A 14367-nucleotide genomic window follows, 5' to 3' on the forward strand; every position below is an offset into this window, starting at 1 on the left:
CAGAGCAGGATTAAGCAAAGCCTGTAGCATCAATTTTGTCTTCCGTTCAAGCCAGTTTTACAGTAAGACTTTGGGTAAAGGAATGTGATAAAATCAAATCACCTCTTAGCCTCATATTCTGAGGCTCATTGGAACCTTACACAGTTGCTGGGATGATTTAGAGAAAGTTAATGTAATTTGCTGTGTATCACTGCAAGAAACTGTATTTGACAGGTTCATATAGCAGTGTGAAATGTTAAGGAAAACACTTTCCTTAATATTGCTGCCAGGAGGTAGGAGGCAGGAATATAAAGCCATTATGTGGTAGGATCTGCTGATTTTCTGGGGATTTTCCACTAATGGATTTGCACTGAAGTTCTGTAATTGCAAATAGAATCAAGCCAATAAAAAATAACATTTATTTTCTGTATAATAATAATGGAAGAAGCTGGTTTTCATCCATATGCCAGTTACATGAAAGTGGGCATAGCATTGCTTAGAAGTACTTTTTCTTCCTGTGTATCATGGTGATCACAGAGACACATGAAGATGCTTCCTAAAGAAAAATGATTTTGTAAGACTTTTTTTTCCTCATTCTTTCCCTGAAATTGCTGTGATAGTAGCTTTCTTGGCTCTGCAAAATGTGGTACTGCCAAATAGTCAGCAGCCAATGATCTTCATCATACTATTTCTGTGCTATGCATTGCAGAAGTTATTTCTTCCATTTGATCTTGGTGTTCTGTAAATTCTGTCAATTTGAATGTTATGAATTGGAAGTGTACAAGTTATTTGATTAATCAGAATTACTTTGGGTTTGTGTTTTTTGTTATCTGTAGGAAAAAAAAGTATCAGTATGTTATTTGATTAATCAGAATTATTTTGGGGTTGAGATTTTTGTTATCTGTAGGAAAAAAATGTATCAGTTGGGTGTGTCTAAGAAGACTGCAGGTTCTTGCCAGAACTGCGTTTGTTGCCAGCTGCCTCCTGTCACTTTTATTTTGTGCTTCAAGAGTGAGACTTAAATAATCACTCTTCTTTTTTTTTTTTTTTTTTTTGGTGTGTGTGTGTGTGTTAGAAAAGAAATTAACTTCCAATTAATTCCCTCCTTCCTCTGGGATCTACCTGTGTATCCCAAAATGAGGAACAATAAAAGTTACCTCAGATGTCATTTTGAGTGCCACATATACACAGCCTGCTCACCTCAACCTATTCAGAGAGCAATTCTTGTATGTATTAATCGTGTTTTTTTTGCTAGCTTATTACAGAACATAAAAATATTCAGTTCCAAATGTTAAAATGGGGAACATTTTATTAACACTGAAAGCAGTAAATTATTTCTGCTTATGAAATGAGACTGAGCAATTTCTGCTGAACTCTTCCTGACTTGCCCCTTCACTAGGATACAGTGTTTTCTAATTTCTCTGAGGGCCCTGGTTCCATTAAGGGCAAGAACTGTTTTAAAGCTGTAATGAAAGCGATACGTAGCTGAAATTCAAGGAGGGGCAATGCCCTAAATTCTATTTCAGTAGCTCATCTAGAGCTATTTTCAGTTTTATGTTTATAAGAATGTCAATTAACCTAGAGACTAGGACACACATGGAAGAATAATGATGAAGTGGATATCATTTTAACACACTGAAGCTAGCTAGTTGGGCCTAATCCTTTATAGAAGCTTGATTTACATAAGAAGCTGGCCTATGTTGCCTAATTTAGTTCTCAAACAGCCTGGTGATTTAAATGCTCTTTCTTTTCAATGTCGTGGGACAGCACTGGTTGAAGTTGCAGAAATATTAGAGCTAAAAATATAGAAAGAATAAATAAATATGCTGGAAGCACATTACTATCGGCTTGATTTCTGTGACACCTTTCAGTACTGGTGATCAGTTTAGCATCTATTTGATGACCAAAATCGTAACAGCAATAATGACAGTGCCCTTAATCAGGTGTAATTCTGCAATTCATGATCAGTTCTTTACCTTTTTTACCTACCTTATGCTGAAGGTGGAGATCCAGACAAGGCAGGTATTCAGCATGTTGTTTTCTGTTATGAAAAGAACTCAACATCCAACCTGCAATGCTACTTTTGCAACAATGGAAAGTGACCCTATTAAAAAGAGTAATGGGTGCTACAGGTCTTTCTAATTTTAAATGCAGAGCAGTGTTTTTATCTGGAGAAAAAACAAGAGGGGAAAAAAGCCAAGAGTGAAGTATCTCTCCATTGGATGAAAGGGCATGCCTCACCAACTTCTTTTATGAGGTCTTTTGTAGTCAACATAAGATGCAAAGTCATCACCTAATAATAGTTGAGACTTGTTTGTTTAATATTACATGTTTCTACATGTGTTTCCCCCTCTACGTACAATGTCATTACTTACATTAATTTTTTCTTCTTTCCCTCATTTATTGCATTAGTGCTACGGGATGACTTCCGCCAAAACCCTACGGATGTTGTGGTGGCAGCTGGAGAACCTGCCATCTTGGAGTGCCAGCCACCTCGAGGACACCCTGAACCTACCATCTACTGGAAGAAAGATAAAGTCCGTATTGATGACAGGGAAGAACGGATCAGTGTGAGTACAGTTCAGGTGGTTGGTTGTCTATAGACACAGGGCCCACAGCTGTGTGCAGCAGAACTTTAAAGCTTTATAGCCTTTCCCATAGGGACACTTAGCAGTTTGCCTCTCTGAGCTTTCCCAAATGAATGGGGAAGGTGTTTGTTGCTCCTGGTTTGGGTCTCCAACTTGAACTTCTTTGAAATTTGGTTTCTATAACCAGTGTAGTAGGTGTCCATTAGAGCTGTAGATTGGTCATGTAAGGTGCTTGGTTAGATGGGGGACTCACTGGGTGTCTTTGACTCATTCAGCCTTACCTTTTCTACTTCTCAGTTCACTGAACTGAGAATATCAGACCATATATGAGACAGGTGTTTTGTAGACAAATTCGTTCATATCTGTGAGATACACAAATACCCTGTGAAAAAAATCCAACAGCTTAGAATTATATTGGTAATGTTGTATTTAGTATAGTAATTGGGATATGTGTTCTAAATGAAGTCTGAAGACATAGTCTAAAGAATTATGATTCCTGAACAGGAATACATATTGACTGGTGGAATTCTGTGACTGTTCATTTCTTGTACTGAATGAAAAAGGATCTAGCAAAAATACCTAATTTAGCAAGTGATTAGGGATTATATCATGGTATGTGCAAGCAAATGGGATAAATTAAGGGTGTGGGGACATGTTTCATTCCTAATTTTTAAATGCTTAACTTTTCACCATTAATATTCCTTCAATAAAGTTTTATGTTGTATGTAGTGACACAGTGCTGACCTTATTCAATATGGAATTACCATCAGAAATCTTGTTTGTGGCTTTGGATGCCTAAGGAATTATTACAAGCTAAACAATTTAAGTTGTTGCTATTTGTGTACCAGGCTGTCTCTGCTAGGGTCTACTCAAGAGTAGAGGGAGGAAGAGTGGCAGGGAACTGACTTCCAAGTTTGTTTGGCTGTATTCCGAGCTTATTCTGAAGCACCCCATTGTCCAACCTTTGACACTGTCTGTGACTTCCCAAGCTGCAAATTTGCTACTTTATTTCTTTCAACTGCCCTGCTCTTTCACTCTATAAGCACCCTTCGTAGCCAAGAAAATGTTAAGACTTACAGCAGTAAGGTGAATTCTCAGTTTGGACCAGATTCAGTCTGTATGCCTCAACAAAAAGAGAAAAATCTGTCTTAATCAGTGAGCAAACAAACCATTCAGAAACCAGTAAAATAAAATGAACTAAGAAAAACCTATGTCAAATTACCTTTTTCTTCTAAGAGATGTTAAGAATGCTTTACATATCATCATGCAAGAAATACAAGCGCTCTATTCTACCAAGAGATAGCAAGAATCATAATCTTTGAAATGTAAAGAATAATGAAAACCAAATAAAAAAAAATGCAGTTGAAAGCAGTCAGTAGCATAAAATATGTTGGAGCTTAAAGGTATTTAAATATGTAAGTTTAGAATTTTAAAGCTACACATCTATTTAAAAACAAAACTTGAAAATGCCTTTGTTGTGGAACTTGTCACCTGAGAAGGTAGCTTTTTTCTGATATATTTTGTTTATCCGAAGTTAACAATATGTTCCTTGTTTTGAAACAGATACGTGGTGGGAAGCTGATGATCTCCAATACAAGAAAAAGTGATGCTGGCATGTACACTTGTGTTGGGACTAACATGGTGGGGGAGCGAGACAGCGATCCCGCAGAGCTGACTGTCTTTGGTAAAGCCACTCTTGCTTTTGTTTTCTTTTCACTGCAAATGTCACAGGCTGGATTGACCTGAGTGGCTCATCAAAATATGAGACAAAAGGTTAAAGCACAGTAGTACTGCTTAAGATGCATTTCACAGTTTCTGAAGAAGACCAGGTTTCAAAAGATGCAGTTCATAATGATGGAGCTGTGATGGCTCAACATTTTCCTTCAAAGCACATAGTTTCAATCTAATTGGGGGTCTGTAGTGATAGGCATACACCAGAGACAGTAATGCAGGACACAATGCTCTCCCTCACAAAATCGCCAAATGGAATTAAGCTACTTCTAATACAGTTGACAATGCCTGTTTAACAGAGATTTGGACCAGCATTGCCTGTTTAAATAATTCCATATTCCTGAGGGGTTGTGAAATCAAACCTTTGTAGGAGGGCACAAAAGAGCTTAGTTGATCAGAAAAAAGTCATTGCAGAAAATTCTGATATTCGGTTTTTGAATATACAGAGATAATTATGTCATTTGTCTTTTAGAGGGCGTGAAACAGCTTTTCATCTTGTAAGCCAGGGAATCATTTAGGTTTCTGATACTGCTGAATGAATCAAAAATTAGTAAGTTTCCCATGTGAAAGAGCTGCTAGATCTGATGGGCAAGACAAGAAGTTGTTAGGAATATTCACCCTATGGTTAGACTCCAAAGCAAGAATAGACTAATAACTGAACCTAGAGCTGCTAACAGCTGGATAAGCAAAGCCACAGAATCCTGCTGTGGTACATCCTGCAATTGTAGTTTTGTAGGAATTAATCAAGAGGTTCTGAGCAAACAAAATAAAATCAATAAGAAAAAAATCCTCACTGCTAAAGAAAATATGCACATGCAGGCAAAAGAGAAAGACTGTTAATGTTCCTACTGCTACATCCCTTTGATATCCTTGATACAACACTGAAATTCCAAACATGAATTTTAATGGAAATCCTAAGGTCCTTTCTGAAGCAGATGCTTCAGTTTTTTTCACCTTCTGCCTAATATGGTGCCCTGGAAAATCCAGTCACTCATATTGCCATCTCTGTGTTTGTATGAATGTGAAATTCAACATTCATCTGTCTACTTTAAAAGAAACCCAAACATACTTTGGGATTCACAAAAGGCAAAGAAAAGTTTCTGCTGGACAAGAGCTGTGAGTTTCTGAGAATTTGCTGCTTTCCAGCATTCCAAGACTGCAAAGGCTTCCACTCCAGTTGGTTTGTTGTTGTTTCATGGAAAAATATGACATTAAAAGGCAGAATTCTTATACCTTGCAAAAGAACAGAGAAAGGATCTCTATCAAGTTATTACATCCTTTGCAGCCAATCTGTTGAAGCTGTGCCTTTATACAGATGTGAAAGAGACATGACATATCTCCTTCATCAGTTTAAGTACTGCTAGTCTCTGGTAATACTCCCTGTGGATAGCGAGCAGATTGCAGTCCTAAACTACAAAGCTTTAAGAAATCCTTAAGAAAATAATTTGTTAAAAAGCATTGAACTGTAGGGATGAAAACTGAAATACGTATGTAATTTCATATCCTGCAGAGCTATCAAACATATTAGGCTTATCTTGGTATGTAAAATAATACATAGCCAATTACAATTTTCTGAATTTTTCAAAGGGTATAATCATAGCAATCAACTTGCAAAATACAATCTAAATCTATTTGGAAAATACTGAATAAAATCAGCAATAAATGAAATAAGTTATTTTAATTCTTAATTATCGTGTTAGACTACCTGAAGAAATTGTGTTTAAAATTCCTTATGTTGGTAACTTCCTATCTAAAATTCATCTTCTGTCTAGGTATTCCCTTCCTATCTTCCTTTTTGCTCTACAAATAGCATGAAGGAAGCAGGTGCTCAGGTTATGATCTATTGTTTGACAAGATGGTTCAGCTATCCTGTGCCCATTTGCTGGCTGCCACCTGATCCTAAAGCTTAATGTTGGTGCATTGGGCTCACTTTGTAGTCATGTCCAGGTTAGTTCTGGTCAGCTTCATGCAAAAGGAGGTCACTTGACTTTGCTTTCCACCACCAGAACAGTTGTGTTCCATTCCTGGACTCTAGACAGCAGCTCATGTGTGAGTGGGTGCATGCACAGTGCACTGGAGAGCATTATCCATGATGTTTCCAGGAAGCAATATATCTATGGGACAGCCCAATCAGTCTACACATACACAATAAATCTAATAAGTCCAGTGACTCCGGGAAATGTCGGATTGGCTATGCATGTTCAAATTGGCTTCACTGAACACAGGCAAAACCATGGATCATATGCTAAGTCCACGGCCTTCCTCTAGTATGACTCACAGGTTTGAGGAACGTGGGAACTGTGCAAATGTTGAGGAAAAAATGCTAAAAATATCATAACACTTATATGCAATTCATGTCCCCAATTTTAACCGTTTTCAACACATATGAAAAAGGACTTTACAGTTAAAATAAAGAGAGATAAGAGTCTTAGAGAATTTAATAAGGTGTCTGGCAAGCCCAGATTCTGGAGAGGAATGTATATTAAGTAGCTGATTATTCATGCTTCTATTCCTTTCCCAAATAACAACCCTCCAAACCCTTTCCATAGTGTGAAGGGGGCCTTACTACACACACTGTGTAGGAAAAGGAACTGCTTCATACTAGTTCTTGAACCTTTCCAGGAATCAGCCAGTTGTTGCTTTTGGCTTTGTGAGTTTTTCTGTAATACCTGAAGTTAACTTCTGCATGTGACTTGTGACAGATCTCTGGCTCCCTGTACAGTCAATTTAGCTTGAGGCATTGCCTCTGGAAAAACTGAGTCAGTGTGGAGAGAGCTGATGGCTGAGGGGACAGCATGAAAGCCTAGCCTAAAAGATTATACCTTTCCTGAGTTTAAAAACAGTAAATAAAACGGGAAATAAAAAACTTAGAAAGAAGTAGGGGGAGAAAGTGAGTTTCCCATGTGCAAAATTTATTTACTTTGCTCTGTACCCATTCATTAACTTTTGTTGAGAGATAGTTTTGAATAATACATGTAGAACTTTCATAAAACAAGTAATTTATTTTATTTGCCAATCTCATCTGCGTAGGAAACATTGTTTTCAACATTTAGGCACTACTAACAATAATATTGGGAGTGTCAATGCATATTGCATTACTTTTGTTCCCAAGTCATGCTTTTTTATTAGCAGAAGGTTGCCAAACTTTCGCAGTAAAATATCATAGAACAAACTGCTGATATCATCAGTGCTGCCCAAAATTATTCCTGTGCCTTGAATAGTAACAATGATGCACTACATTTTGTTGATCTTCTCTTTCAAGCAATATTGCTAGTTTTTGCCTTCTTGAGGATCCAAGGTGTAATCTTGGAGTCAAGCAAGAAGCCAGGGCCCGTCACACAGTCTAAGTTGGCCTTTAAAGGAAGTTAATAACATTAGTCCTAATGTTCACAAAAAGAGGCAGCATGGGACTTGATTATTATGCACACACTATTCTAAAGGCCAATTTTAGAAGTGTAAATGATACAAATTAGACTGTTTTGTTTGTGTTTGGGCTCATAGCCTTTGGCTGAACAGAATTAAAGCAAAATGCAAAACAGAAGCATTTTAATTCCAATTTGTAAGATTGCTTTGTTTGTAAATAAATAATATAGAGCCAGAAATTAAATAAAGTAGGAATTGCTCTTTTAGATAGCCTTTGCCATTTTGTCATGCTACTGCACTGCTCTGAGATAAGTTTTCAAGTAGTTTTAACTGTTTCATAGTCTTTTTTTCCTTTGTACTTAAAATGGTATATTTGAAGAGAATGTACAAAGGTATATCTTGTATATTGATTCTAAAGCTCAGTGAAATCAATGAAAGCCTTAGTGTATCAACTTCAAGAGGCTGGCATCAAGCAGTGGAAAAAGATATATTTAGAAGACCCTCAAAAGAATATAAAACATAACTAAGAAGAGTACAAAAATGTCTTTAAAAGATATGTCAATTTGGTCATATTAAAGATTGTTTTGGTTTAATCTTTGATTTTAGCTTTGTTACCTGAACCTTTTTTCAGCTAATAAGGTCCTGCGGGATGAAGAGGAATTTTTGTCTGATCCTTGAAGGAGTATTTGTGTTTGATGTTCTGTAGATATTGTCAGGCTGAAAGAGAAACTGTAGTTTCAGAAAGAGTATACTATGATGACATGACGCTAGAGGAAAAAATCCTTTAGTGAAGACATTGTGCCCCATTTTCCTTTCTTGATCTCTGCCTATGTGGAAGGCCTTAGCAGAGAGTCTTGTCCCATCATATCCTGGAAATTGGTCCCAGAAACTTTCCCAGCCACATGGAAGAATCCACCAAAACTAGGTATCCATTCACAGTTCAAGACAGAGAAATCAGCAGTGTGCATTTTGTGCTTCAGGTCAAATCCCCTCCTGGTTTTCTTCAAATCCTTGTGTTTTACACATGCAGTCTACTTGTGGCAGTTTGCAAAACACCAGTTTGTCCTTACAGTATTTGTTATCCACAGATACCAAGAAGTTGTAATAGTATAATGATACTTCTATGAAATACGGTCTGATTTGGTCTCCAAAGTCTGTATGTAATGGTCAATAAAAACTGAAATTAACATGGCCATAGATGTATATAAAAGCAGAAAACCACTAGCAATTGATAAAAATGATTCTTCTACATTTACACGTGCCTCTTATTGGTGCTTCATGCCTTTGTGGTGCAAGCTCATCACACCTCAGGTGCTGGATGGAGTATACGAGTTTCCAATGTCTACACAAAGTGCTTATTTCTCAAAAGAAAAAGGGAAAAGTGCTTTAAAAAGGCAGTAGAAGACTATCTTTAAATATAAAACCATCTGATTTTGAAATTGTATTTTCGTTTATTTGGCCAACTTAGGTAAATTCAGTGTGATCCTAATATCCTGTCTTCTTCTACAACTTCTGTTTTGGCAGAGAGCTTTACTTCATGGAGATCACCTTGCATTTAATGAAATATCTATGCAATTAACAACATTCTGAAGTGAAAGTTATTGCTAACCATCTAATATTTTGGGGGTTTTCCGTTTACATTAGAACACTAAAGTGAAAAAGCTTTTATTTTTAACTATTTGTTATTAAATCCCTTCCCAAAACCTTTTAATTTGTGTTTTAATGCTCCTTCTAAACCACAAAAACATTTGTAAAAAATGATGTCTTCTTTCCAGCAAAGACAGAGAAAACAGTTCGAAATGAGATTGAGGCTCTGCATTATGGGGACCATCAAATCCTTCACTCTAGCAGTTGCCTCAGCAGAGAGAATATATTAAGGTAGTTAGGATCATTTAAATTAGATTGAGGCCCCATATACGGCCATCTAACTTTCTGAGGAACAGAGAAAGGGCAATAATACATCTGAAGGTCATCTGAGTCTCTCTAATAGACTGTGATGGTCAGACCAATTGTTAAATACAGGAAAAATTGAGTTCTGAGGTTAACTTGTGTCAGCACCCAAAGCAAGAAAAGGATTTTCCTATGTTCCTGGTTAGGATCTGTGGGTTTCCTTGCAGCACATATCTCATGTACTGCAACAGATTGTAGGTGTGTGTCCAGATTGCATTAACAATCCCCTTTTATAACTGCAAGCAAAGTTTATTCTGAAGTTATAAAGGTCACCCCAGTAATAGCATGGCTGGTTGACATGACATATAACCATGGCCTATTTTATAGTTCTCTTCAAAGATTTTTAATATTCATCAGAGAAAGTCTGGGAAGTAGGTTCTTTATTTACTCAGTGAAAGCTTATAAAATAGCTATATTAAAATTTTTATATGTGTCTATGATTTTAATTTATCACCCTTTCTTGTCGTTTCTCAAATATATTGTGTTCTGGATGCTGTTGACAGAGCAACAATGTTTAATTATACCACAAGGCTTATTTATGGGCAAATCATTACAAAAGAAAAAAAAAATGAAAAAGATTTGTTTCTCAAGATTAGCTCTGAAACTAAATTTGACCTGGTTGTTTGAAGAAACCTTCTTTATTTAGCATGCTTGGGCAAGCAGCACTCTGTCTCCTGAGAGATTAACATTGTAAGCAAGTTATGCAGGTGACTCAAATCCAGTTAATCTCACATAAAGAATGTTAATTGCATTGGCAATGGCATTCACTCTGATCACTTTATAGCTGTATAATTAGCTATTGGACATATTCAAGAGATTTTCTGAGTGATACGAATACAGCATGGGAGATAACTTGTTCTTTCCTGATTCATGCTGTACAAAATGCAGAGATGATGGCAAAATGGAGCCAGCAGCTATCGGTATCTGTATGTCCTTGCTAACTGGGGTCCTTCCATAGCTATTTATTTTCTAACAACTTCTTAAATGTCTTTGAAAATACAGTTTAAGAAGCTGATCTGAAACAAACCTGTATGTATGCTCCTAAATTGTCTTGATGTGGAATCTAGTAATTTACCAAATGACCTTGGGGCCATTTCCTTTCTCATCAAATGGATTCTCCTCCAAATGTGACAGGGATTTATTTTCTCACCTCCTGTATAGATCCATGTGCAGCCACAAGTAGCAATTTCATAAATACCACACACTAATTCCTTAGCTGTGTACATGCAGCTTTTATAAATGTGGTGTAAAATAATTTTTGTGTGCAAACTAAGCCAATGTACAAGCACACACAGAGTTATTAAAATTCAATGTGGACAAAGCAGGGCCTCTAAATCACCATTGAGAATGCTGATCTGGATCTAAATTTCTTAGTTTAAGATCATCTCTTGAAAAACAAATACCGAAATGAAGACTATTGTGTATGAGCTCAGAGTGGGGGTGGTCTGAGCTCTTCTTAGAAGTTGTGTATAAGATAATGTTGCAAATTAAGCTGTTCCCTTCTGGATTCACATAATTAGAGATGGACCAAGAGCATTGCTAGGTATCAACGTTAACGAATAATAGTCTATTTACTTAGCCCAGTTTTAATAAATTTATCAAGGTAATTATCCAGAATTTTTCATGCCTGATTGGAAAACTGAGTTTAATTTATTTTTATAAATTGTCAAAATACTTCATTCTTCTCTAAGAATGTTGTAGCACTTGCAGTTTGGAGGTAAAGATATAATTGGAGAGAAATGGGGAAGGATTTGAAGGGGAGGAATTGAGGAAGCTTTTTGTCCTGAGAAATGCAGGTCTCTCGTTTTGAATATCAGGTCTCTGAAATTTGATAGGAAATAGCTACACTATGCCAGAGATGCAATTTTTATTTTTTTTTTTGCTTGTCCAAAGGATTTTCACACAATTTAGCCAAATATGCAGTTGTCTAAAAAAAAAATACTGAAATCATCAATCCATGCACCAGAGACCCCAGATAGAACCCAGGTCTGAACATCATTTTTATGCAACTGCACTGCACTCCTGCTCCTGTCACTCTCCTGGTTACTTCAACTGCTCTTTCTTGTGTTAATGTTGTGGACAGGCTGTATCTGGGCGACCCGGGGAAAAGAGCTCCAGTTCAAGAGCAGTTCAGACACACAGTGGAGAAGAGTCAGTTTGCTGTGAGGTGTGAAGTGAGGAGCACAGATAGTTGGAAGGGGGACTGGACTTGTGAACTGGGTGGGTTCCAGCTGTGAGAAGTAGTATTTCTAGGCTACGGTCAGCAGCTGGATATGGCTTGTACACAGTCTTGAAATGGGGAATAATTAAGATTTTTATGTGTGGAGAGAGACTAGAACTGAGTTTACATGCCCAAATACTGCTGGAACCTGCAGGTCCTGGGCAGGAATAGGAACAGGACAAAAGCAATGGCTTGGGGAGAAGAATCTTTGCCTGTTAGACATGTTCTTATCTCTATCATCTGGAAAAGTGCTAAAGATTCTTGAGCATGTCTATTTTTCTGCTGACAAAATACATTTTCCCAGGACAAAAGCAATGGCTTGGGGAGAAGAATCTTTGCCTGTTAGACATGTTCTTATCTCTATCATCTGGAAAAGTGCTAAAGATTCTTGAGCATGTCTATTTTTCTGCTGACAAAATACATTTTCCCAGGACAAAAGCAATGGCTTGGGGAGAAGAATCTTTGCCTGTTAGACATGTTCTTATCTCTATCATCTGGAAAAGTGCTAAAGATTCTTGAGCATGTCTATTTTTCTGCTGACAAAATACATTTTCCCAGGACAAAAGCAATGGCTTGGGGAGAAGAATCTTTGCCTGTTAGACATGTTCTTATCTCTATCATCTGGAAAAGTGCTAAAGATTCTTGAGCATGTCTATTTTTCTGCTGACAAAATACATTTTCCCAGGACAAAAGCAATGGCTTGGGGAGAAGAATCTTTGCCTGTTAGACATGTTCTTATCTCTATCATCTGGAAAAGTGCTAAAGATTCTTGAGCATGTCTATTTTTCTGCTGACAAAATACATTTTCCCAGGACAAAAGCAATGGCTTGGGGAGAAGAATCTTTGCCTGTTAGACATGTTCTTATCTCTATCATCTGGAAAAGTGCTAAAGATTCTTGAGCATGTCTATTTTTCTGCTGACAAAATACATTTTCCCAGGACAAAAGCAATGGCTTGGGGAGAAGAATCTTTGCCTGTTAGACATGTTCTTATCTCTATCATCTGGAAAAGTGCTAAAGATTCTTGAGCATGTCTATTTTTCTGCTGACAAAATACATTGCCAATAGGTCCCCCTGCCAGTATCACGGAATTCCTATGTGATGCTGTCACTCATTTACATAATTACTAACAGGTGGTTTTGTGTTCCTTATGTTCTGACTTGATATTCTGATTTGTAAAAGTGGTGAACATTTTTTTTCTGCAACTGAATTTGATGGAAGCTGAGCTTTGAACGCACAAAATTAATCTTTAATTTTCTCCCCATCCCCCAATTTTGCAGCTCAGGTTGAGCATAAAAATTTAGCAGATATTTTTAAACTTGCTTTCTAAGATCTCCATTGCACCTCAGAGAGGAGCTATTAAAATAAGTGAGTTGTTTTTGAAGCATTAAGATAGGCATAATAGAGGTCACGAGGAAATTAATAATACTGCCTTTGAAGTGAAGTTTGTGTAGTATGACAGGAGGCCACCCACTAAACAGTACAACTAAAACAAAATATTAAACACCTGCTCATTAAATGAATACCAACAATCTGGAGATGTTTGGGGGAAAATGGTGTGTGATCATATAATTGCAACCAGTCCCATAAGGCATAAACAGAAAGGAAGTGATTAAAAGGCATGCAGACAGTCTTAGTTCTGGCAGTGAGATACTGCCTGCTTGATTTTGCAAACTTATTAAAGTTCTTTTAATTTTTTTTAATTATTTGCATATAATAAACATGGATAACCAACCCATAAGCTCACCCCTATGGCTGTCAAGACAAACTACCTGAGTCAGAATCTGATATTGCTTGCATATGTGTGAATTCTGAGTAATTTTTTAAGTGACATCATCCCCTACAAGCTGCTGAAAATGATATGTGGAACATAGGGTGTAGCCAGTTTTAAATGTCTTTGTGGTAAATCCTTGTCTTGAGTGGAAACACTGCCTTATATAAACCCAGTCTTATAATGGTTTGACTAAAATAAATAATTTATGACAATAAAAGTGTAGCATGGCTAGGGGAGGACAGAACAAAATTTATGCAATCCAAAGGCAACTTGGAATCTAACCCCGGTGACATCCTTTCAAATGAAATTACCGGTACTTGGAGTTTGTACCAGTATAACCGAGATCAGATTGTGGCTCTGCATCTGGATTTTAAGAAGGCCTGTACAACATTATGGTGATTAATAATATTTGTAGCCATGCAGGCTAGCATAACAAGGGTAATCAGAAGTTATTATTCAGACCTTAATTTGGTTTGCCATGGTGAAGTTGGGGATGGGGATCAGGGAAGCTCTGTCCGACGGTCCACAGTTGGCAGAGATGCATAACACAGAGTTTAAATTTTGCTTTGAAGCATCGAGATACTGATCATTGCCAAAGGCAGGCTCTCTCTATTGGCAGTACATATATTTCTAGAGCAGGCAGGAGCTTTAAGATCAAGCTTTGCATGTGCAGCATTGCAGAGTGACAGTGTTCTCAGGGAAGGGCATGGTCTTGGAGGCCTCTCTGCTGTTCAGAAGGACAGGTGTGCAGTCAGTCCTGGC

General features: G+C 37.2%; 1 protein-coding gene across 1 annotated transcript in view; it reads left to right on the top strand.

Annotated features, from left to right (window-relative positions):
* Positions 1-2391: 2391 nt before the first annotated feature.
* Positions 2392-14367, top strand: part of LOC103801377 (roundabout homolog 2-like) — a gene marked incomplete at both ends in the record, with an annotated part of 27637 nt that continues 15661 nt past the window's right edge. The window contains 2 exons of the mRNA XM_009073791.1: positions 2392-2549; positions 4131-4251. Coding sequence (XP_009072039.1) covers positions 2392-2549; positions 4131-4251 — 279 coding nt within the window. The remainder of the gene's footprint in view (positions 2550-4130; positions 4252-14367) is intronic.

Source organism: Acanthisitta chloris, unplaced genomic scaffold (genome assembly GCF_000695815.1).
Source record: "Acanthisitta chloris isolate BGI_N310 unplaced genomic scaffold, ASM69581v1 scaffold2284, whole genome shotgun sequence".
Taxonomy (NCBI): Eukaryota; Metazoa; Chordata; class Aves; order Passeriformes; family Acanthisittidae; genus Acanthisitta; species Acanthisitta chloris.